This window comes from Coffea eugenioides, chromosome 2 (genome assembly GCF_003713205.1).
Source record: "Coffea eugenioides isolate CCC68of chromosome 2, Ceug_1.0, whole genome shotgun sequence".
In the NCBI taxonomy this organism is placed as follows: domain Eukaryota; kingdom Viridiplantae; phylum Streptophyta; class Magnoliopsida; order Gentianales; family Rubiaceae; genus Coffea; species Coffea eugenioides.
Genome location: NC_040036.1, coordinates 69,792,027 through 69,817,541, shown reverse-complemented (window position 1 = coordinate 69,817,541; position 25,515 = coordinate 69,792,027). Strand labels below are relative to the sequence as shown.

The window sequence follows — 25,515 nt, the reverse complement described above, 5'->3', positions numbered from 1 at the left end:
GGTAATCTTCTTTCTTCGACCAGAATCTGGCGAGTCTTCTGTTGACTCTGCTATGCAGCACAAGTTAGGTTAGGGGACATTATCCAAGTCTGATAATGTTAGAGAATTAATCAAGAATCTTTCCAAAAGAAAAGCTATTTTGCATCTGATGCACGATAGTATTCCAAATATAAGTCAATAATACACCATGATATAATCCAAATCAAACAACAATCACATAGTTTCATGCTAGTTAATGTTCATCTACTTGATTGTATACACCTGTCATCTGGTGACCAACTATACAACCAGAAATCTTCTATGATCAACACTTGAATGCGGATCCATCCGAATTTCATCATCTGACTCATCTGTTTGCAAGAATTTGGCTTTCCTCCTTCCATCCACCTGATGATATCTTCTGTGATCGCTACCCGCCAAGGCCTTGCAAGAACTTTTTGACAGCACATAGGAGATTTGGTCCCAGCTTGGTTGCTCACGGACCCCTGATAGATCAGTGCACAACAGCCCCAGTTCAATTGCTTCTTTGGCTTGATCAACGACTGTTTCTTTCATTTTCATTTTCTCATCAATCAATTTCTCAAAGTTCTGAGGGTAGTGAAGTCTAAACCACTGAACAAAACCAGCCTCACTACTCTCAACTTCTTCCATTGGCCTCATATTTGATACCATCTCCAGTATAAACAAGCCAAACTTGAATATTCCTGCAAACAGCAAAGTATTAAGCACATATATGGTTTATAAATAGGCAAATATTAAGCCTATATATGGAAGATAAGGCAATTACTTACTCTTGGTATTGTTGTCACCATCATCCACTTTGAACCTTGATATTAAGGGCTCTCCATCATCATTCAGTAAAATGCTTTTAGTCTTAAGATCACACTCAACTTGAGGCCATTCTTCATTAAGATAACGCACTCCTTGAAGGATCCCAACCATTACTTTCATTCTGCGCTTCCATGATGGATTAGCATTTCTAAGCCATGTCTCCACATTCTCTCCATCTTTCCATTCACTAACTGTGGCTCTTAATCTGCGCGTATCACACCATCCCAATACTCTAACTAAGTTCTTATGCCTTAGTTGAGAAAGAATCTTACATCCTTCAGCAAATATTCTGCGAGCATCTTCTCTTGAAAGACTCTCATTGTATACCTCGATTCTCACTTCAGTTCCATCTCTCAAAATCCCATAATAAACATCAACTGAACTTGTCTTCTCTACCAATTTCTTCTTGGAAAATCCTTTTGTTGCTGCCTTTAGCATTGATGGTGTGAACTCGTATCTCCTTCTGAAACACCCAGGTAATATATCCAGTCGCGAAGAGCACAATACGCATAAACAAAACACCATTACCAGCACAAAGATAGGTAAAACCACCAGAATCAAGAAAACTTTAAAACTAAACTTGCTATGATCAGGGAAAATACCAGAATGAATAAAACTCGTAGAATTAAAACGTTTAAACAACTCAGAATCCAAGTTTCCACTTTCTGAGAAATGATTGTATGAAAGATTCAGAAAAGTGAGATTAGGAAGCGAAGAAAGGTTTTTTACAGGAACATCACCAACGAAATTATTATGGCTTAAGTCAAGATCACGAATCTGTGAACAGTAAAAGATATCAGTTGGGAAATTCCCCTTCAAGGAATTGTTCGAAATATCAATGTATGTGATGGTTAAGGGACAGTATTTCCAGAAGAAAGTGAAAGACAGATAAAGAGGAGCTAAGTGTGGTTTCTTGTGAAGGTTTATTTTAGGGAATGATTCAACGCAGTTTGGATTATGCGAAATGTTACACAAATGGCTAGCAACAATGGTGGACTTGAAGATTTCTTCAAGATCAAAAGGCGTAGCATTGCAGTATCTCAGTGAAGGGTTGTTGATGCAATTGTTTGTGATTGTTGCGTTGAAGTCTGGCGGTGGTTTCAAGTTGTTAAGGTCTTCTATGACTGAGGGGCAAATGATGGGTACAATTGAGTCCAAAAATACTGAGAGGATCAGAAAAAGAGTTGCTGAAAAGGAAGCCATTTTTTTGAGTTAGTGCTGTTTTTCCTTTACTATTTGCATTTGCCAAACTTCTGTTTGATCTTCTGATTGCGGAAGACAACAGTTTGATTCATATAAAGCCATGTTTGCACGTTCTAGCACTTACTGACGGTTAAGAATGGAAAGGGGCAAGTGATGCAATTCTAGACATGGAATTCAGTTGTGATCTAGAGTCTCATCCAATACTTGGTAGTTATCATGAGATGGAATTCGTGGATGTTTTTCTGCCTAAGAAACGTGCTGGATATTGATCATTGCAAAAAAAAATTAAGCCACAAATTACAAATTAAGGTAACTCAAGAATAGTTTTCATCTCAAGAAAAATTTTCAGATTGCTAAGGCTTATTGGTCACTGCTTGATCTACAGGAAAGCATCTGTTTGGTGTATGGCGTGATGTCTCTCCTTGTTTTAATCTTTTTTTTTTTTTTTGCCTCACTATTCATAACTTTGGGGCATCAACTATGGATAGTTGTGATAACTACTATATCTACCTAGTTTTGGAAGGAAAAAAGATAAAGTAAAGTACAGACACATATAAACACAAAAATCCATAATCCTATCACCAAAATAAACTTTCATAATTAGTTATAAAGAGATATTAATTAATGCTTCGTTTAACATCAGGTTTGCCATCATCGCTAGTACTATGCAAGAGGCGAAACATAGACTGAAAATAGTAACAACGGAAAAAAAAAACTAGCATTAATCCTCAAAATAACTGAAAATTCATTTATAATGAAATAATCATTAAACCTTGTAATTTTGAGATGCACAAACTTAAATAAAAAGGAATAATTTCACAAACATCTCATGGGGTGTACGACAATTACATGAAGCTACCCACTGATTTCAAATTAGTGATTAAGGCACACTCAATGCGTGTGCAACAATAAGTAAATATTTTTAAAAATTTTAAAGATATTTGTTGAAATTATTTTTTATGAGATTTGGTTTTATATTTTTATAATACATACATAAAATTGACATTTACATAAATAAAATGTACAAATAGACTAGGGCAAATTACATTTTATCTCCCTGTGGTTTAGTATTTTCTTACATAACCCTCCTATAGTTTCAAAATTTATACATAACCCTCTTATGATTTGGATTAAAGTGTCAAAGTGACGGAATTTAATCTATAACGGAGTCAACTAAAATATCAATAATACCCCTATGTAAAGTTGAAAATTATTTATTAACCATAAAGGGGTTATGTGTATATATTGAAAACCATAAGGAGTTTATATGGTAAAGCACTAAACTATGGGGAGGTTACACAGTAAAATATAAAATCATACGGGATTAGAGTGTCATGCATATTATATTTATATATTTTAGTCATTTCAACCATTTTAGTTTTTAAACAAGGGTAATTTTGACATTTTTATAGGTTTCGTTACGGATGATCATTTCCGTCACTTTGACACTTAAATTCAAACTATAAGAGGATTATATATAGTTTTTAAAACTATAGAGGGATTTTGTGAAATTTAGCTATATCATAGAGGGATAAAGTGTAATTTGTACAATAGACTATTATTAAGGGCAAATTTGAAAACACACAAAATTAACACTAAATTGGTGTTAACTCTTTACATGTTGACACCAACACAAAAACCCAATTTAATGATGTAAGCAAAATATATCATATGAATGTCCTAAAATGCCCTCTATCAAACTTTTTTTTTTTTTAACAAACCCCGTATATAGGAGAGGAATGCCAGTCCCAAATTTTATTCAAATAAATAATAAATAAGTAAGCCCTCCTCCAAACTTGGCAAACAAACAAAATAAAAGAGAAAAACTTTTCCAAAGCGGCATGAAGAGAAACTTTGTACGATCTCCTATTTTTAGAGGCAAGTTATGGAAAACTTTTCTAAAATATCAAGCATAGTCGGCACAAACAACATTCTCAAGCAATTAGCTACCGTTCGCAGTCGAATAAACAACCATACAACTATTAAAAAGGTAAAAAAAAAAAAATTAAATTCTCTAAGATGGAGGAGTCATTCTTCTATCTAGTTTTCAATTTTTAAACCCGACGCAACTTTTGATAAATGATAATTGGAAGTGGAAATTTTACATATAGTACTATTGTTGAGAGGAAATAATTGAGAGTGAGGGAGAAAAAAGTGGTAATTTTAGAGACTAATAGCATAGCTGTGCCATAAATTTGATAGCACTCAATTGAGGGAATAATAAAACTAGAAACTATAAAATTTAAGTGCCTTTTTTTTTCCTTTTTGTTTTGAACTTTTGTTTTTAAACATAGAATAATGCTAACGGTATAGTAGTCATTTAAGTTACCAAGGGAGGTAACTGTACTACGCGAAATTAGAGGGGAGCTATCTACAATTGTCATAAATTTCAGGGAAGGTTTGTGAAATCATCCCTAAATAAAATGTAGATGATACATAATTGTTGCTGCTTGTGTTTGTCTCTTCATTGTTTTGGTAATCCACAATAGAGATTATAAATTTCTTACATCATTTTCCTGCTCATTTATCAATTAAATGTGATTTTTTTAATGATTTGTACATCCAATGCAAAATCCACCCTTCAAATTCTACTTCCCCAGTTCCTGCTATAAATCAACAAGGGTACTCTTATCTGTTCATAAATTCCATTGAAAAATCATACAAATCTGTAGTGAAAAGAAAAAACTCCTCAAGTGACCATCACTCAAGAAAACTTACGTACACCTTAATAATACCGGTCCCATTTGCCTAAGTTTTAATTCGCGTCAACCAATTTAGAGTCCCACGTCTCATCTATTAGGCCTCATCCGCCAAGCCCATTTCAGGTTTTTCATTATAATAATGGGTTCGCTCATGTTTTTGCTCAATTTCAAGTTGAAGCATAGAGGGTAGTATGGCTTTTTCGTGTATCAATCTCATGATATTTGGCAACCACCAGCCCAAAGCTGGTGGCCACCACCAAGCCTTGGTGGGTAGGAGATCAAGGTTTTAAATCAGTCAAGGTTTCAAACATTGCCTTCCACCAATTGTCATAATAAGTGGCTCTTCCGGTGCAATATGCACCCGACGAATAACAAAAAAAAAAAAAAAAAAATCTCATGATATTTGGCGTTTTCTTTCGTTGTGTCTAAATTTCATGATTAAGCAAGTACAAATAGGTTATCGTGTTGTTCAAATTCATTGTCAAAAAAAAGTGTTTTAATCAAATATTGCTATTTGTTAACTTCAATTGCAATTTGTGGCGAAAGATGTATATAAAATATTTTGTTAAGGCTGAAAAAAAAATTATAAGATCACTTAACAAACAAGATCCTGCAGAATTGTCAATCTGTAGCGGATCTTTTACAAGATCAATTTGGGTTGTCTCTGGTTTGTTTAGAAAATACTGCTTGAGGAATTATATGTAGAGCAATCGACATAAATTGATATTGATACCTCAAAATTTGGTAACTTCAACTCCATTAACAACTACTTATGAGTCTTTTTTTGGTTCACACCCATTATCTCAACTTTTGGATGGAACCAATCTGTTGACACAAATAGTTCATGGGAGAAAATTGAGTTATTTGGGCCCAAGAAGACTAACAAGGTGAACTGCTAATTTTTGTATACAAGTTATCCATCCCAGCCACTATGGCCATATTCGCTCAATTGACACAACTGACCTCATTTTTAACACTTACTCAACCTACAAAATAAGAAAAGATTGTGGTGTGACAAATTTTCCTATCCCCCGATCTATTCAATGCTGGAATCAGTATTGAATAATTCTTTGTACTCAAACTTTTCAAAGTTGTGAGCATCTGAGGAATGGGTTAGGTGGTTCAGGAAAAGGAAGTGTAAGTGAGAGATTTCGAATTCGATCCCTCCTAATTATATATTAAAAAAAAGGGTTGTGACCAACTAAAAGCCAGCTATGAGCCAATATTGACTAAAGTACTTTTGGGTAGGGTATGTTATTTTTGTGCAGCTATTCACTAATCTTGACAGATTTGAATTTATATATTTTGTTTGATTGGAACACTGACACTAACATATAAAAATCAACACTTTCACATACATGCATATTCGGATAATTTTATTGAACGGATTCATATATTGGGCGCGAATTTTTCCTCTCCCACTTGTCCAAATCCCTAATCTTACTATGAGGTGTTCAACAAGTTATGATGGAATGGACACAATGAAAAAGGAAAATTGGAAGTTATGAAAACTAATTGAACACTTGAGATTCCAATTGTTCATTGACATGATTGGATTGACAGTTATTATAAGTAGGGATATAAATGAATCAAACTGTTATCGACAATTTAGGCTTGATTTATTAAGGGTTCAAACAAGTTTAAGCACTATCAAACATCTTTACAATTTGTTTGGATGGAGAGGTTTGGGCAAAAAGAGAAACAAAAGGACAAGAAACTCAACTTCGCACTCGTTTGGGAGTTTTTTAGTAGAATAGAAACGAAAGAAAATAAACGGATTTAGAAGGATAAAAATCGAGCTATAGATTAGAAATGTTTTTTGAAGAGAAACGTGTAGGCTGCTGTCGAACAAACTTTTATTACCTTATATATCTAAAATCATTTTATTCATTTTCAAAACTCAAACAAACTTTCTCTTATAATTTAAGTGGGATAATTTCAAAAACCTCCTTTGAGGTTTATGACTATTGCAGACAGCTTCCCTCTAGTTTAAAAAATTATACCTACTTCCCTTATTATTACTCTATTAGTAACAAAATAGATCCAGTATATTAAAATTGTCTAAAAAAAAAATCCTAAAATACCTCTTTGTTAGAAAGAGTAAAACCTCGCTCATGACTATTATCCACGTTGCAACCATTGCAAACGGCATCCTAACAAACTCAACAAGCCATTTCAACTTAATTTCCACATTCTTACAATTTTGAAGGGAGGTTAGTCATATTTGACCGCATTATGGGAGGTTAGTGTAATTATTCAAACTTGAAGGGAGGTAAGTGAAATTGTTAAAAATCTCAAGAAAGGTTTCTCAAATTATTCCTTAAGTTTTCTCTTATAAATTTTTTCTCTTTCTTTTTCTTTTGTGTCGTGAACCCCCAAAGATGAGAGGGAATTATTTATCCTCAAATTATTCATCTTGGATTGAGTCATCCTCAATAATTAATGTTGTTATCCAGTATTTGGTTGGCTTTTTGTTAGATATGAAGTCTCAAAAAATAGCCTCATTATGTGTTTGGTTGGAGATTAAAAAAAAAAAGATTGGGATTACTTATTTATAGACCATTTTTTGGCGAACCTACAAATAGAGGTGTTAATGGGTTTTGATAAGTCCACACTTCACTTGTAAACGGTTATGTGTGTGTACTTTGAACATGAGTTTGACATTTGTAAAGAACACCCGCAATTAAGTTTTGTACGGTTCCGAGCCGAACCTATGTGTTTAAGTCTTTTGCTTTGGGCTGCGTTCAAACCTATGCGTTACAAGTCTCAATTTACGTGTCCAACCTTTTATGAATTAAAATCGATCAAGAAAATATGGTTATATAATTAACTAATAGGCCAAATTAGTAGAAATTTTATTTTATTAATAATAGGGCTAAATTAGTCCAAATTTAGTTATTTCATTAAATTGGTCAAATTAGTTCAAAACATAAATTTTTTTATTAGCAAGGGCAAATTTTTCCAAAAGTTTAGTTATTTCATTAATACGGGCAAATGAGTAAAAAGTTTAGCTTTGTTAATAGTATGGGCAAATTGGTCCAGAATTATGATATATCATTAATATGGGCAAATTGGTCCAAAACTTAATTTTTTATTAGTAGGTGCAAATTCATCCAAAATTTTATTATATGATTAAAAGGTGCAAATTAGTCCAAAAATTAGATAATATTACAGCGAAAGCATTATCCTATTATAGTAGAGGTAAATAAGTTTTAATTGTCATTATTTCACCACTTACTTATCTCTAGCAATAACTCATACCACCTCTCTATCATTTCACCTCTTACTTATCTCGAAATAACTTATATCAGCGGTAAGTGAGTTTTTAAGAACCCTTGAGGTCCTAGGTTCAAATCTTACCCTAGATTTAAATCCTGTGACTCACATGGGGCCATCCTAAGGGTTCGATTCGAGACATGTTCCGGATTACCAAAAAACAAAAACAAAAAAACTCATATCACCTCAAGCCTCCGGTAGCACAGTCGAGACAGCTACGGATTCTTTGCCCTTGCGGGATTATTTTATCCTCCAAATTATGCAATCAAACAAGAAATGACATAGGATTAGAATTATCAAAGAAATGACATAATTATAAAAAAATAAAAAGAAATGACATAGGATTAGAATTATCAAAGAAATGACATAATTATAAAAAAAAAAAAAAAAAAAATGACATAGGATTAGAATTAGTTGTTGTATCATCCCGTGAACCAAACAAATTAGTCTCATTACCTTCTTCCCGGTTCCCGCTATAAATCAACAATGAGCCAAAAAAAATAACAGCAATCCCGAAGAGAACAGCAAGATAGAAGAAGGATAAGGCTGCTGTTATCTCTCTCAGCAAATCTGAAAACTCAATGGAAAGGATACACAGGTGAAAACTCTTCAAATCAAATGCCTCTTCCCTCAAGAACAATACTACATCAAGATAGCATCACTGCCATTATTCCAAGTGTTTATTCGCTTAATCCCTTTACTTCCCACCAATTTAAAGTCCAACCTCTCATCTATTTGGCCTCCCCTGTCAAACCCATTTCAATAATTTCATTATACAATAATGGGTTTCGTTCTATTTCTCAAAGAAAGACTGGAGGTTAGTTTGGTTCTATCGTGTGTCAATCCGATTATAGTTTTCTATCTTGTTGTTCTTCATTTTCTTGATTTTGTTGGTTGGGTTTCTTTGTTCAGCTGAATTTAAGGACAAGAATCATGAACAGGAGGAATCCAGTGATTATTCTGAATTGAAGCAGAAACTTGATGAAGTTGGTCTCAATTACTACAATTCTTGTTCACCTGGCCAGTATCATCTCTTGTTTTGCCCCAAGGTATCGAGCTTGCAAACCTGATAATGTTCTTTGTAATTTGATTGTTGAATTCTTGGTCTTACTTGAATTGTTATTGCTGTTTGGAAGTAGTTTCCTTTGACTTTGTGGAGATATTTGCAGCCTAAGAGAAAGCATGCTTAACTAGTTGATTAATAAGTTAATTGATGATTATGTTATCCTTCATTAGCTTAAGGGATCATGTCTCCCCTGTCTCCTTTTGTAATCTTCTATACATTTTTTTTCTCATGTAAATAGTGAAATTTGAAGGAAAAAGTGCATTGATTGGGATAACAATATGAAGTGATTGTAAATGTTTTTGGTGAATTTTTTTGGCAGAAAAATGGAACTTTTATCATTGGAGCCGAAAAATATTTAATTCCTTTTACCACTAAACTCAATGTAAACTCTTCCGTTTGTGACAAGATAGAAAGTCAGAAACCAAGAAGCTCCTGAATGTACATTGAAGCAAAAGGAAAGGATTTTGTGCCATCAAAAGAAAAGAAAAGGTTTGCAGAATAAACAATATCTGAGTTAAACAAGCTCATTAGGGAGATAATTATGATGCTAATGTAGGAAACAGCTTTCTGGTGCTTAGAATAACCATCTAATGATGACTAACAATCACAAAACATTGAAGTAAACTTGGACAGGAGAAATTTTTAAAGAATTAATTGGCAATAATAGATGCTTGATGCATAAATCATAGTATCCTTGAGAAAATAAGCAATAACGTTGTTTTGTCACAAACGATATCAGATATTAGGAATCATATTGAAATTCCAAATATTTCTTGCCACTTTTGAGTCCCTGAATTTTCTTTATCCAGTAATCCTTCTACATTTCTGTTTGAGCTCTAAGATTATTCAGTCACTTCAGTTCATTTTTTAAATTGTGTCACTCTAGGTCAATTGTTGCTTACAGCCAGAGCTCAAGGGTAAGGGCACTACAAAGTTTAAGATAATAATGGTGTATGTTTAGATAACAGGAGAGCTCTACCATTAAAATCTAAAAGAAAATCATGGAGTTCAATTAGGCTTCATTTCAGAGATCAAAACATTTCACCAGATTATCTCTTCACAAGAATTTGGGATTGAGAGGCAGTATATGAATGGGATTATCGTTTTCAAGCTGTAAATGCATATGATATTATGTGTAATAATTTGCACAAAGCAATTCATAGGCTGTCTGAATGCCATTTGCATCTTTTAGTAGTAGCTGGGCACCTAGAACGTGTAATTCATCCCTATTTTGGAGTAAAAATCCTTTATTGTAAGCTTTTACAGGTCAATATACTATATCAGTTTCTAAGAAATAACAGTCTATCATGAACTTTACTTTTGGTCGGGCTGTTTTGGCTTCTTCTTCATTGATGTTCTGCATTAACCGCAAAGCTTTTCAGTGTAAAGGTGGACGATCATCGGTGAGGAGTCTATCCTTTCATATCACCCCAGATAGGTAAGTTCCTTCAGTAGTCTTTTGCATGACTTCCTGCTACTGATGAATGGTACCTTATTTTTGCTCAATCTCATTGCCTTAGAACTTCGGCAATCTGGAGGTGTTTTACGGATGAATGTGGATGGGCAGGCCAGGTAGCTGAGATTTGGTTTCAATTTGTCCCCCCTATATTGCACATTCTAAGTAATGAAAGTAGTGTCGCATTGGACGGATGGTAACCTTTGTTGCAGGTTATTCCAGGTAGTTGGACGAACATTAGTGGCGATAACCAATTTGGAAAAAGGCAGAAGCTACAACCATTAGGAGATGAGGTATTAACTTTGTCAGTTCTTATAGGTGATAGAGTCCATTGACCCCTTTTCCTTTGGAATGCAGTCATTAATTGGTTCCTTGAACATCTATTGGAGTTCAGAATGTAATCTCTCTCTCTCTCTCTCTCTCCTTTTTCTGAACCAAGAATGTTGGCAAGTGCACTTTGGGACATGCCTTCTTAGATCTAGGAAGAAGTGTTAGAACTGTAATCATTACCTATTTATTTTCTCTAGGAGACACATCAGAGCTGCTTAACATGTCTAAGAAAGGTCTCAAAAGCCATCTTTTACTATCTAACAGAACTGAGTATGCCCTAAACCAACCTTGAGGATAGCTTGACTACTACTCCTAGGACAGATATTCTGTCCATCTGGCCACCTTCTCTACATTCGTCCTGAGACTTTTTATCTTAAGAAAACTCTACTAGGTTTAACATTAAGCCGATTCCCTGGCAGTCAGGTCTGCACTTGAAGGAGATTTGTTTGGTATCTACTTGAATTTGAGCATGTTAATTAACTCTTTTATCCCCTCCCAAGCTTAACCATTGAGAGGAAAGTTTTACCACACAGAGAAATAATAAGGGTGTAATTATTATGTCTGGATGCCAAAGTCCAGAAAGTGAGAAGTTGATGGTATTGAGGTTTTACTTTGGAGGTAGAGGGAGTAAAAATTCTCAGGGCAATTGTCTATCTCAAGTACCTGGTATTTAGGCAGAAGACAGACTGCATGGCACCTGTTAATCTTGATCATTCAAATTTTACACCAAAGCAAGATTTGATAGGAACAATCATTTTAGCTTAGAAATTTTTTGAGCAGTAACATAAAGCTCTTGGACCCTGCACTTGTGGCAAGAAGATGGAGAAGGTCCTCATCAAATCAGGTTTAACTGCACCAGGTAATGGGAAAAAATTGTGGCAACTTTAGCACGACCAAACTTCCCATAAAAATTTCTAAAATTCTGTTCTGTCAATCTCACTCAGAACTTGAAACCACTTTCAGATATAAAGTAAACTTTGCTTGTTTGGTGGACTTGTTTAACTTATTACTCTCTCTTGCCAAGCTGAGTTTTCCTCTGGCCTTATTGCTTCTCCCAGACATGTCGTCACTATCATCAGTCAAAAGTTTTACTTTTTCATTCAGTTGTTGAGGTAGTCTTATCCTTACTATTAAATCAGTGTTTGCAGACATTAAAAGCTGATTTCATTGATTATCTTCTTTGCATAATCTAATCCCTATACTTTTACTTTTATTGAATTTTGTTCACCTTCAACAATCACCTCAACTTATTTCATGTCAAACAAGAACTTTCAATAAAATATGAGAATTCACTCCTGTTGTTGTTGTTACTCTCCAGTCAAACAATTTTGAGTAAGCTCACAAAAAATAAGTAAACAAATTGAAAGAAAAGATAAAACAAACATAAATGAGTAAAGAAACAGAGGTAATGATCTGATTTTGCAAACCACAATGATGCCAGAGTGTGACATAATAGCAAGTGAAAGCTTTATATAGAAACCTTAAATTTGTCAGAAGTTGCATTTTTTTGCAATTCAAGATGAGAAAAGAAGACATGGAAATAGATGGACAGCATTAAACATACGAAACTATTTCTAGCTCTTCAAGCTTGTACATGCATATCTTGTCTCTTGTTTTTCAACGATTTAACAGCAAAACATAAAATGATTATGATTTGTGAAATGCCAATAGCTTGGTAAAATGGTGCCTATATATGACAGTATGCGCACAGACTAAAAGATCAACTGTAGCCCTTCTTTTACTGTAATTAGTCGTGCAACAATTGCATTAGCTAAACTATAGACATCAGCTTAGCAATTGATGAATTCAGTTACTGATGCTGCTTTACTTTTATTCCAAAATTTTCAGCTGATTGCATATTTTGCTGGGAGAATGATATCAAAACAAACACTAGAGAAAAATTGTGTTATGCAAGTGGCAGGTCAGAAGGTGAGATATCACTATCCAATATTGTGCACCTTATGTAGGATAGATGGAGTATTTTAATCAAGTTGATGTGACTAATGCAAAAAGAGTCAATTAAGGATATGGGACTGAAAAGTGCTTCAGCTTTGGGAGTAGGAAAAGTAGCCCTGAACTAGTTCTCTACATTGATCACTTTGGACATAATGTCTTGAACAGTTATTGACTAGCATCTAGCTGACCTTCTTTTATGAGAATCCTTTTCCTTTTCTCGGGATAAGTACATGTATATATTCTCAGTACGTTTACCACACAATGATTTCCCTATAGCTGATCATCGTGTAATTCTTCTCACCACTGGATACTTTTAAAAAATGGCATGCTGTATAGCTTTATTAGAGCTTGAATCAATTATTGGACTGGTGTCACCTTGCTAACCTCAGACATAGTAATGAGTTTAAATTCATTTCAGACTTTCTCTTTGCAATTGTTGACAACAAGCCGGTCCACTTGTAACGTATAAAATGATTTTGGGTTATGCGGTCACTTTTACAATTATCTCATATGATCTTACGAGATTTTAAATTTGTGCATTCATATATTTACACTTTATAGGCTAATTTATACTCCCCACATATTGAATTCATGAATTGAATGTACTAGTGTCTTAGAATTAGTGAATCAAATTGTACACTTCTCATCTATGTTACCCGGACTCGGCTATGGGCTCCTGCCGACACAGCTACTCTACTGCAAAGTGAAGAGCCAGACAAGGGTGCGGCAGGGCAAAGTGAAGAGTCCATGTAACATAGATTCTTATTCTCTTTATTGTAAATAAACTCCAGATTGAAGCTTTTACTAAGCAATTGAAGAACCATTTCCACTCTTTTAAAGTCAGCATAGTTAAAGAGCTCTAATTTATTTTTCATATATTAACTGAAGTACTAATTTGTGTGCATGCAGGATATTATTGCTTTTACTTACAGGAGAAATGGAATCATTGTTGGTTGCAAGTATCGAACTATGGACAAAAGCTTTTGGCAGGTAATCTAACATAACCTCTGGAATTCCAGGAGCATGAATATGTAACAGGAAGACAGTAGTTGACTCTCAAAGATTTGAACGAAAGTAGGATGTTCAATTGTTAAATGCAAATCAGAGAGAGGAAGGGATGGGGGGTGGGGAGAGAGGTTTTCCTTAAAAATCAGCATCTGCCACTATCGTTCTGCTCTCAAAGGGATATACCTAGGAGAATATCTAATTAGACTTTTCTTTTGAAATTTTGAAGGTAGCAAGCAGTTTTAATGGCTTTCGGCTGGCTAGAACTTTTTTATTTCTCAGATTAAAATCTTTGCTCTCTCTCTCTCTCTCTCTCTACTTTTGAAATCTAATGTACTTTTACCTCAGAGGAAGTGGTAAACCAAAATTAAAATTTTTGTTAACTTACTAGGACTAATTCTGAGAATTTGCTTCGTACTTGGAAACAGTGGTGCTTGTATAATTGATTGCCTGTATTCTATCACGTGATGATATTTGATGCTCAAGAGTCCAGGAGAAAAAAGACCTTTTGAACTTGATGAAAAAGGCAAGGAGAGAAAAGCTTAACCTTGATGATAGAATTCATGGCTCTTAATGCAGTCCTACAACAGTTGTTTGAACGCTATGTCCATTGTTCTGCAGCATTCTATCTGACGGAATATGTAGTCATTAAACACACTAATTTCTCTGTTTGATTTAGTTAATTATTATCACCACTGGTTGTTTGAAGAATTGGTTAAATGAACATTCTAGAGTTACAAAATTAAGATTTTTCTTCTTAGCTGGTTTACTGCAATTTTTATCAGTTTTTTAACTAATTCTTTATAAGGTATTATCCAATATATTTCAGTTGAGTATAAAGAAGGTTATCCAGGCCTTTTCAAAGCTGGCCTTGTTTTGCTGATATTTCTCCTTTTGATTATCAGGAGAAGGGTACAGAAAAGACATTATATGGACTTGATGACATAAAAGAAGCAGATGAGGTTATCATTGTAAGTACTGTAATGGTTTCATACTCTTGATTGTCACATTTGTTTTTGTCTTTGTTTTGACATCGTTAATACCATCAAAGGTCGAAGGTGAGATAGACAAGCTCTCACTGGAAGAAGCTGGCATTTCTAACTGCGTGAGTGTTCCTGCTGGTGCGCCACAGACAGTTTCTATCAAAGAATTACCGACTCTGGAAAAGGTTCTTTCTAATTTGAATTTCACCAGCTGTTAAAACCTAAGGCTGAGGAGCCATAATGCTTCCTGAAATGGATTTGACGTCTGATTGTTACTCAAACTCAAACTCCTGTTAATTAAACCAGTCTATTATTTGAGAGTACAAAGTTGATCCCCTTCACTAAATATGGCATAGGTTACACCGTTCCTGAACATATGAAGCCTGAGTACATAAATTTTTCTTGACTATTCGCAATTCCTGTGCTAGTTTTTCGTGTTGATAGCTGCTTCTATGAAAGAAAAAATCACGAGAAATCAGGATTTTTCAAGGTATTTGGTGGTTTGAATTGATCTCGAAAAGACTCGTGAAACTTTTGAAAAAATTGGTCGATTTAAACATGCATTGTCATAACCCGAGAGACCACCATTATAAGTAACACAAGTGCCAGCAGTCATAAATTTATGCATTTGAAGATTTTTAGTTCTACACTGGTGCTATTTCTACTACTTCGATAGCTTGTTGATCTTTATGTAACTTGAATTCAGAATTTTTTTCCCCAAATGTCAATATTTATTATATACTGGATTCAGTGTTTATTCTTGGTTTCTTGTGCATATTGGTGAGCCAGGACACTGGATTTCAGTATATATGGAACTGCAAAAAGTACTTGAACAAGGTAAGCTATAGAAAGCTGACGTCTGCTCAAAACTTTTATTTGCACTTACGAGACAATATTGTTATACTTAATTTACTTTAATCACTAATGATATTTTTCTTTTAGGCATCGCGCATAATAATTGCTACTGATGCTGATGTGTCTGGTGATGCTTTAGCTGAAGAACTAGCACGGCGACTAGGAAGAGAAAGGTCAAAGTATAGTGTCTTATATCATTTATTTCATAAAAAGCTCTTGAATACGATGAATTGCCAACTGTGTCAATCTTTTTGGAAGTCAAAGTCGAACTCAACGTTTTTTTATTCTCCTTTAACAAATGGTTAAGGTCAAAGAGTGCATATATGATTTCCTAGTCCGTTGCTCCGTAAGTTTACGTGCTAGAAGAAATTCATAATATCCATAAAACTTTCAAATGCCATGAAGAAGTTATTAACTGATAATTTTGGATGCTAGGGATGTTCAGCTTTCACCCTTTTAGCAAATCAAATAGTGTGCTTGCTCTGTGTCTTAGATTTTAGACCTTTATATCCAATTTCTTGCTTAGTGATACAGGCTTAAGATGAAATGTACTACTGTAGGTTTCTGTCATCCTCTAAATTGTACGTTATATGTTTGCAATTAGATGCTGGAGAGTACACTGGCCAAAGAAAGATGAAATCAACTGCTTCAAAGATGCAAATGAGGTTTAATACATTTTCTCCTTTTCTGCTTGAACTTCTTTGAGGCTTTTAATTTTCATCCGTATCCGTCATTATTCAGAACCTGTTTCAGTATGTAGAAGCAAATGTAGCAATAACTTCTAGGTTCTATGTTTTGACATGAAAGAAAGACTTTCTGATCAAGAAAACTATTAATAGGAGCTTTTAGAATCGTAATTAATAGTAGTTTGAAATTATGAAGAACTGGATAATTTTAAAAGGTAAGCACATTCTAGATTAAGATACTGAAAATTTACTTTAGAAAGTAAGAAGCTAGAGAAGGTTCTAAGAAGTCAACAACTATAGCATACTTATTGTGTCAAGTTTTTTCTGTTTAAAATAATGTTGAAGCTTCTTGCTACAGGTTCTCATGAATCTAGGGCCAAATGCTCTGAGAGAAACAATCTACAGCATGCAATTGCATCACATGTACCTTTTCAATGAAACCATCCAAGGTGTATAGAAGAATGCTTATGTTGCAGATGGTAATCAATGATGGATGTTAGTAGTATTCTAGAAAATTTACACTACATCATCATTTTCAAAGATGCAGGATGTAGACAATTTCTCTTGCATCAGGTTTCATCTTCCAGATGCAAGAACTTCCATTACAGGGTTGAACTCCAATTGTTTAAGAAATATATAGAATGGCTCTAACAAAAACAGATGGGGATAAAATGTTGCATGTGAAGAGTGTTTTCATGGGTGTGCATCGGTTTGCATGTACCCATTCTGTTGTTCATCCGTATTGCAAATGCAGAGTAAATTTAGTGCTCTTTAACATCTTGCTGGGTAAAACTACGATTACTTTGTGTTCAAAGTTGCTAACTCTGATGTTACCTATTCATATACCTAGCATCAAAGTTCAATGTAATGAGACATGAAGGACCTCACGAGATGCTGTCTTTTTTTTTTGATAGAAACTGCTTTGAAACAATTGATGTTATACATAATTAAAATCTTTTGATCGTTCTAAATGGACATTGGTTTGGCAAATGTAGTAACAAGAAAGATAAATGTTTGCTCGTTTGAGGGCTTTCTTGAACTTTTCTTTTTTTTTTGGCCTTTCGTGCAAAGTACTAAATGAGAGTATAAAACATTGGTTGTAGTGTGGAAAGATAAAATGCAAGAGTAAATTATCTATAGCGCCTATGATTGATTGTAGTTTGGCCTTTCGTGCAAAGCACTAAATGAGAGTATAAAACATTGATTGTAGTTTGGAGAGATAAAATGCAAGAGTAAATCTATAGCACCTATGGCATAACTACTTCCTATTTTATTCAAAAGACATCTCAACCTTCTTTCTTATATGTAGAAAAAAAAATTATGCACCTCTATTAACATGAATTCAAATTCGTTCATAGTCAAAACTTGACATGTAAATTGTATTTTTTTTCCATTATGAAAGAGAAATTTTTTTTTTTTGGTTGCTAGACGGGAGAGGTGATCGATTGTACTTTTTCTCTTTTTTGGCTTCATGAACATGGTAAAAATTAAAAGAAAAAAAAAAGAAAACGTCGTAAAATTTGGTACGTTTTTCCATGAATGACTAATTTTAGTTTAGATCAGACATAATGTACATAGAAGTCCCTAGTTCGAATCCCATTTTCCTTTTCTTAATTTTTAAATTCCAACTCTCCTTTTCTAAAAGAAATTAATCTAGAACGCACATGAGAGATCCTAATTAGAACTTGTACCATTTTTGTATTTTTATAAAAAAAATAAATAAAGATTTCTATAAAATTGTAAACGGCTTAGGGTTGACCACTGCAACCAACCCCTACTTCGTTATTCTTAGAGCATATGCAACGGAGTGTCATGGGAGTACCTCCCATGACAAGGGCCATTACACGCATCATTCTGATAATGCGTGTAATGGTAGGCTAGTGTCAGCAGCAACGGACAAATTTTTTTGAAACTACAACGGACAAAATTTATACCAGCAAGTTAAAGTCAGCAACGTTCATTTTTTTTTCCAACAGTTATGTTTTAGTTTTCTATATAAACACACAACACACTCCTTTTTTTCATATCTTACTATCCTACTCTATTATTTCTCTTACTCTCTCACTCATTTTCCTCAACTGCTTTGCACAATTTTTTAAAATTTCAATATTTGTGATTATGGATGAGAATTTTAGTAGTTTGACAAATATGTTAAATGCACCAAATTTTTCATATCCAATTCCCATGTATCCTCCACCTACTTATTTTTTAATGAAAGTTAATAATTTATTTTTTAAAAATAATAAAATTATTTTTAAAAAATTACTTTATTTATTTATGGGATATAAGTTGTGAACTGTGGACCATGCTATTACACTTTGTAGAATGTAATTCACTGTGAGTGAGTGAGAATATAATAAAAGAGGAGAAAATGAAATGTTGACGTGACGTGGCATAACAAACCATCTTTACTGTCGGGATGACATGATTGCTCCCCGACAGCGACGAAGCCATCGTCGTCAGGCTTTTTTTTTTCCACCTGCTCCTCCTTATGGCCTAAAGAATCTTCCGCTCCGCTGCCAAAGGTAATTTCACGCCATCTCTAGATGTCTGTCACAATCTAAAATATTGCTTCTACTACTACAAGTTATTATGCCAATAAATCCTAGTGTAAAAACATCATGACCAATTTACATTTTTTTAATTTGGTAATTATTGTTGTATTGTTGTTACTATTTGGATTACTGTTGCTGCTTTGGTTTTGTGAAGTTGTTGTTCTTGCAGCTTAAATTAGAAGTAAGCATAGGAGCCATGCATAGCTTTCCCATGCAGAAATTGGCTACACTTATTTGTGTTCACGTTTCTTGGTTTTTTTTTTTTTGCCCATAAAATTCAGTTCATGATGAGGGGTTGTGTGGTGATTCAAGAAACTCAATTTCGCGAGTCTTGGATCATAAAATTTGATTTGAAAATGGTGATTAGCTTTTTATTTTAACTTGAATTTTGTACTTTTTTCTCTCAATTTCTTGAATAGTGTATGTACTCTAGACTCTGTCAAAACAAACCTTTTGATCTTTAGACCTTTTCTTTTGATCAGTGGTGAATGTGCTCACACTTCTATTAGTCAATCTGCAGGAATTTGTGTAGAAAAATAAAGTGGAGTTTAGTTGAACTTTTCTTGGGGAATAGGATGAAAGTGGAGATATATAGCTGTCTTTTTTTAGTTAATAGCTAAAGAATTAATGCTTTGTCACCATTTTACTATTTATTAGCTGTCTGGAGAATACTTGTTAATTTTACCAGGAGGCCAAAAGGAAGACACAGGAAACAATTATTAACTCAGCCATGTTCAATTGAAAAGCTTGCACCTTGTTCTAGAGAAAATCCCGTTTCAAAAATGGAAACTGTTTTCGAAGCGACTCCTTGATGCATGAGGAGTTCAGGAATGTCAGTGAAACTTCTACTGATATACCTGGGATTCCATTGGCTCCTTCCATCAAGAATTCCAAACCTGGAGTCATTTTTGTCCTTGAAAAGGCTTTGTTGGTGCCAGCTTATGTTGGGAGGGTGCATGCATCAAGATAATACCTGTTAGCAAAACCTTTCTTGTTTAATTTACATAAATCCGAAGTTTAATAACTTCTCAAACTCGGGGCAAAAAGTTATTACTTTTATTTGATTGGTCTAGTTGATGTTTGAGTTGTTGACATTCATGTTGTCTGTTTCGGTTTCCCTTCATTCAGACATACGAAATACTGAATCCAGACAAGCATGCTGATTTTATGCGCAAGAAAAACATGAATCCTTATGATTATAGACCTGACATTATCCATGAGGTATGTAGCTTTACAATTAACATTAAGGCCATCCATTCTATGTTCTGTAGAGAGTTATTACAAACTTCCAATTGGATTTGGAATTTTACAGATGATTTTATAGCCTTTAGTCGTTTGTTATCTTCAAGTATTTCCTGAAGTTTCTGCCTTGTATATCCACGTCTTGGTCTTCATTACCTTCGGGAATTCCATGAATTAAATATACCTGTTCCATCTGCGCTTGTGTAACTGTCAAGCATGTTGTATTTGACAGCATTGGAAAAACTATTTTAGTAAAATCTAAGCAATCTTGTCTTGAGTCTTCTAATTTATGCCTCTTCTTCTAATTCATACTTATTTTGATAATTCTATTTTTATCTATAGGTTCTTGTTGATATATTGGGTAGCCGGCTTAATATGGCAGGTATGGTTAAAGCAGTATATGTGAATTGAACCACATACAAACATACCACCAACAACGGGGAAGTTTTATTCTCTAATGTGAAAGTCTTCTTTCTTCGATCAGTTTGATTCTATTAGTCTCCATCCACATTAGATAAGCATTCACCCTTGTGTGTTGGCACCTTCACCGTTCACGTACTACAGCCCAGTTGTTGCAGTAAGTTTAGTATCAAAGCAAGAGGTAAAGGTGAAAAAGCTAATGAGAATCCTTTGGACAAGCATTTGCCACTGAACTCCCTTAAAATAGGTAAGCTATTAAATTGTTCAACTGTTTCTGAAGTCTCTATCTTTTCTTGTCTCTCCATCATCAAGAGCAATTTTTCTTCAGGGCTTTGCTTCAGCTCATCCAAGGCTGTAAATTTGAGGGATTATGTTACTACCATCAACAACGATTGTACTCCAGTATTCATAGTATGGTCACTCTCCACAGATTAATTAAGCGATCTTCCCTTTATGTTTAGCCTCATCGTTTCTGTAAATGAGAACCTGATTATTGAATTATCCCATCAGATTGGCGCCATGGCTCATGGGAAGATCGATACTGAACATACCGATGATCTCACATCAGGTTTTTCACTTCTGTCACTACTTAGATCGCGAAAAATTTGTAGCTGAATTCTGCCTTTTTCATGAATACATTCACCTATTTCTGTCTATTTTCATATGAAGGATGATCATCTATTCTTTTGTTTTAGTTTGTCCTTAAGTTTCTATCCTGAGAACTGTTTTGTTTGCAGTTTCCTCGCTTCCATTAAGTGCTTGTGTTTGTAAGAGACGTATATGCTGCGAATTGGAGAGGCAATGGGAAATTCTATGATTCGAGGTGTAATTATTACCAATGTACAGCTTGCTCCAAGAATTATTCAGCGTAGTGCTGCTTATCAAAAACCCACGACTCTAACTTGTCCAAATTAACATGAATATTAGTTTTCACCTTTCACGTTGTAAAGCTAAGAATTAGTCTTCAACTATCATTCTGTAAAAGTTCTGAGGTTCATCCAGAATATCGATCTTGTTGATTGAGCATTCTGATCTGCACTTTTTTTTTTTTTTTTTTTGGCAGTTGTCGTCTATTCTGGGAACTCACTATTCAGTAGCCGCAACAATTAAGTTTATCCTCAAAAGATTGAGCATATGCAGTATTCACTTGATTCAGCTTAGTTCTGTCTCTGCTATCGGAGAGGGTGCCTTACCTGACCAGGCTGACCTGTGTGGTGTCAATCCTTTGGTATTTCTAGCTAAATTCTGCATTGCCCTGAAAATTTCAAAAAAACCTGCCTAAGCAAGAGAAACCATAATGTATAATTCTTTTGCTAGTATGTGTTTCGTATGTTTAATTGCTTACTCTACTTGGTGGTGATGGGACACTAAAATTACTGCAATGATCGAATTGCGCAACAAACAATGACAGAGCCAAGGAGGGCTGATGGGCCGTGCCCCGTAAGATTTGAAAATTTTAATTCATAACATGTAAATATATGTGTAAAACGAAGTTGATCCCCTAACTATTTACAATTTTAGTTTATATTATAAGACTTTATATATATATGAATTAATCACTTTTGAATTAATTTTTTTCAAAAAAAAAGTTATTTTTTTCATACCTTTATAATTAAATCTAATATTTGATGTTTTTAGATGTCATATATTTAAATATATGGAAATTATTTTAAACATAATATATTAAAATAATTTTGTAAGGAAAAATTTTGGCCTCCCAAGAAAAAAATCCTAACTCCGTCACTGGCAACAAATCTTGGAAATTCTCCTTTTGCTTGCCTTAAAAGTGCCTAAGAAACAAGCTTTGTACATAAAAAACAACCATTTGGCATGTGAGAACTGAAAACGCTCAACATATTTGTAAAGTTGTCATTCAATAATTCATTTTTTTTCATCAAGTGATTCGCTATTTCCAAATAGCCTGAATTTTCTTGTGCGATAATGATTATGATTAGTACTTAAGATTTAAAATTTTAAATACTTGGTTCAAATTACAACTAATTGTTGATAAATGAGCTTTTGATATTGGAACAAATAATGCTTTCGTCTGAAAAAACCAAGAAAGATTTGAATCTACATTATAATTCAAGGTCTCTAGGGAATCAAACGCAGTGCAATAATGAGCCATAGAAAATGATAGAATTAGATTGCCCATTGCAACTGGGCGTTTGGTCTAGTGGTATGATTCTCGCTTTGGGTGCGAGAGGTCCCGAGTTCGATTCTCGGAACGCCCCAATCATTTTTCCTCCTGTAATCTATGGGCAGTTTTCAATTTTCATTGGTGTCGCCTGACAGAAAAAATGAAGTAAAGCATCGTATTGCATCCGGGCGTTTGGTCTAGTGGTATGATTCTCGCTTTGGGTGCGAGAGGTCCCGAGTTCGATTCTCGGAACGCCCCAGTCGCTTTTTCTACTGTAACCAATTGGCAGTTTTCATTATTGTCTCCTGACAAAGCAAATGAAGTAAAAATTGATGTTTAAATTCGATTTCGTACTTCTTCTTTTGGAAGGTGGAAATAATAATGGATCAAGTATTAATCTTTGAGTTTGATATTTACTCTTTGATTCACAGATCTTTTTTTTTTCCATCTATTTTGCTTTTCTACTTTTTGCTATATATTGTGGAAAAAGAGTATGCTGAATGACTTATCAATATCTCATCATATGGTCTCCATAATTATTATTTTATTCTTTCCTCATATATTGATTTCTTAATAGTTAATTTTCCCATTCTATGGCAACAATATGAAATCACGCCTTAGCTTTTTCTTTTTTTTTTTTGGAGGAACTGCAGGCTGGAGCCAATAATGCTTCATTAATACCTTGCGTATTGAGTACATGAGATTAGACTTCATCTATCTCAGAAAAGAAAATAATTTGGATAAAAAGAGAGGGATAGAGAGATGGACGATGAACTATTGGTAGAGTTTTTAACGAATCGACCTGTTTGCAAACCCATTTGTGTTCAACTCGTTCGAGTTCAAAAAAATTCGATTGTTTAATAAATTAATCGAACTCGAATACAATTTTCGTCTCGTTTAATAATCGAGTCGAATACGAACCTATTCACAAACTATTTTAAATAGTTCATGAACGCATATATAAATATAAATATAAATACATTTAATATTATTACATATATATATATTATATTTTACTAAAAAAGTAATTATACATAAATTAGCATTATTTATATTTTAAAAATTAATAAATACAATTAAATTTATTCTAAATAATGTATTATTTATTAAAAATATAATTACGTCGTCTTCAAAATCAAGTTGGAGCTTGAATTCAACTTGTATAGTTTAATGCGCCAAGTTCAAGTTCAAACTTGAATATTTATACAAATAAACTAATCGAATTTGAATAATATTTGTAATTCATTAATATTCGAGTCGAATTCAAACCTTGTTCGTATAATATATGAACAGAGCATAAACACCAAATATTCGACTGAATTCAATTCGTTAAAAACTGTAAATATTAGTGGTGAAGATGGATAATAGCTAGCAGTTTAGGGGATAGATACTTAAGAGTCACTTAGTAAAATACTCTTTTAGCTTATAAAAACCTATATTTGAACTCTCAAAGAGTAGTATCACCAAAAAAAAGAAAAAGAAAAAAAGAACTATTAGACACTAGATTATATACGTACATATACACACACATACATACATATACATATACATAGACATAGATACATACATATATATATACACATATACGTGTGTGTATATATATGTATGTATGTATATATGTATGTATTGGCCATATCAAGATTTTGTTTATACTAGTTGGTTAGATGTGACCAGTAATCTTTCTTTCAAGTTAAAATTTAATTTTTTGTATAAGTGACATGCATTAGAACTCTTTTTTTTTTTTTTTAATGTAAGCGGGAGGACTCGAACCCGAGACCTCTTGCTTACACTCCCTCCCCCGTACCACGTAACTCAACCCAACCCTCCCCCCATGCATTAGAACTCATTTCTATAGAAAAATCTTTATGAAAATGATATGAACATACCTATCTTTACCTTCCATATATCACGGTATTAAAAAAAATTAGATATAAAAGAAATCCTAAATAATCCCCAATGAAACCACATTTACATAGATATACAAGAAATCCTAAATAATCTCCAATGAAACCACTTTTACATATCTTCACACGAACATCCGGATTAGGCATGTCAATAGGTAGGGTCTGGGTTGGATCTCTTTGATCCAGATCCCAACCCATTTAATTTAGTTAGACCCAAACTCAGATTCAGACCCTTTTGGGTCTGAAAAAGTAAGTCCATACCCAAACTCTTATGGATCTGGGTATCCATAGGTATTTTCTGAATATACTAAAATAAAAATGTATTTAAAATATATAGAGTTCATAAATAATATAAATACCATCCAATTTTTGTTTTCAAATAATAAAATTAACGTTCAACAAGTTGAATGCAATATTATGAACTCATAAAAAGAATTATTATTGACTACTTCTATATATTTTCAAAGATTCAACTGCATCCGTATCCAATATTTCATTTGTTTGTCTTTACCTTTTCTCCTTTTCTTGAAAAAGTTTGTACCAATTACAATGACAACTAAGATTAGTTTTTAAAAAAGAAAACAACCATAACATATATAAATATTTAGTCTTATTAAAGAAATGTAATTTTGTACCTTTTTTCTTATTTAAACCTCAATGTTGGTAAATGTCTCGCAATCCAGCACTAAAATAGTGAATGAGATAAAAGTCATTTGACTAAGGACTGATGGCAAATAAATAATAGAATAAGAAATTTATAAACACTTACTCATTTTTTTTTATTCAATTCAATCATCAGTAATCACTAATATTTCAACAATATCTAGAAGCAATTTGGCATGAGTTTCATCAATCATCTAACCACCAACACTAAATGCAGAATTCTGATGCCATAATATCTTACT

General features: G+C 33.7%; 3 protein-coding genes and 2 non-coding genes across 7 annotated transcripts; 4 read left to right on the top strand and 1 right to left on the bottom strand.

Annotated features, from left to right (window-relative positions):
• Positions 1 to 279: 279 nt before the first annotated feature.
• On the bottom strand, positions 280 to 2,034 carry LOC113760138 (putative leucine-rich repeat receptor-like serine/threonine-protein kinase At2g24130). Its single transcript, XM_027302709.1, has 2 exons — positions 792 to 2,034; positions 280 to 704 (listed from the first exon to the last, which is right to left on the bottom strand). The coding sequence occupies exons 1-2, from the start codon at positions 2,032 to 2,034 to the stop codon at positions 280 to 282; spliced, it is 1,668 nt and encodes a 555-aa protein (XP_027158510.1).
• Positions 2,035 to 8,513: 6,479 nt separating this feature from the next.
• LOC113760165 (primase homolog protein) lies at positions 8,514 to 17,124 on the top strand. 3 transcript variants are annotated; one of them, XM_027302734.1, is made up of 13 exons: positions 8,514 to 8,829; positions 8,925 to 9,061; positions 10,461 to 10,516; positions 10,599 to 10,650; positions 10,747 to 10,827; positions 12,713 to 12,793; positions 13,730 to 13,810; positions 14,731 to 14,796; positions 14,877 to 14,993; positions 15,598 to 15,645; positions 15,751 to 15,836; positions 16,268 to 16,328; positions 16,708 to 17,124. In XM_027302734.1, the coding sequence occupies exons 1-13, from the start codon at positions 8,631 to 8,633 to the stop codon at positions 16,804 to 16,806; spliced, it is 1,164 nt and encodes a 387-aa protein (XP_027158535.1). In that variant the 5' UTR covers positions 8,514 to 8,630; the 3' UTR covers positions 16,807 to 17,124. The 3 variants fall into 3 exon arrangements, with proteins under 3 accessions (XP_027158535.1, XP_027158534.1, XP_027158536.1); XM_027302733.1 differs by having other exon boundaries at positions 15,751 to 15,842; XM_027302735.1 differs by lacking the exons at positions 8,514 to 8,829; positions 8,925 to 9,061 and having other exon boundaries at positions 10,757 to 10,827; positions 15,751 to 15,842.
• A 2,591-nt stretch (positions 17,125 to 19,715) lies between these two features.
• Positions 19,716 to 21,848, top strand: LOC113760137 (ribosomal RNA small subunit methyltransferase nep-1-like). The gene is made up of 8 exons (XM_027302708.1): positions 19,716 to 19,856; positions 20,033 to 20,125; positions 20,489 to 20,542; positions 20,645 to 20,813; positions 20,895 to 20,977; positions 21,077 to 21,134; positions 21,304 to 21,329; positions 21,630 to 21,848. Exons 1-8 carry the CDS (start codon positions 19,716 to 19,718, stop codon positions 21,846 to 21,848), a joined length of 843 nt encoding a protein of 280 aa, XP_027158509.1.
• Positions 21,849 to 22,728: 880 nt separating this feature from the next.
• Positions 22,729 to 22,800, top strand: TRNAP-UGG. Its single transcript has one exon. It is a non-coding gene; the product is annotated as a tRNA-Pro (tRNA).
• A 92-nt stretch (positions 22,801 to 22,892) lies between these two features.
• TRNAP-UGG lies at positions 22,893 to 22,964 on the top strand. The gene has a single exon. It is a non-coding gene; the product is annotated as a tRNA-Pro (tRNA).
• The last annotated feature ends 2,551 nt before the right edge of the window (positions 22,965 to 25,515 follow it).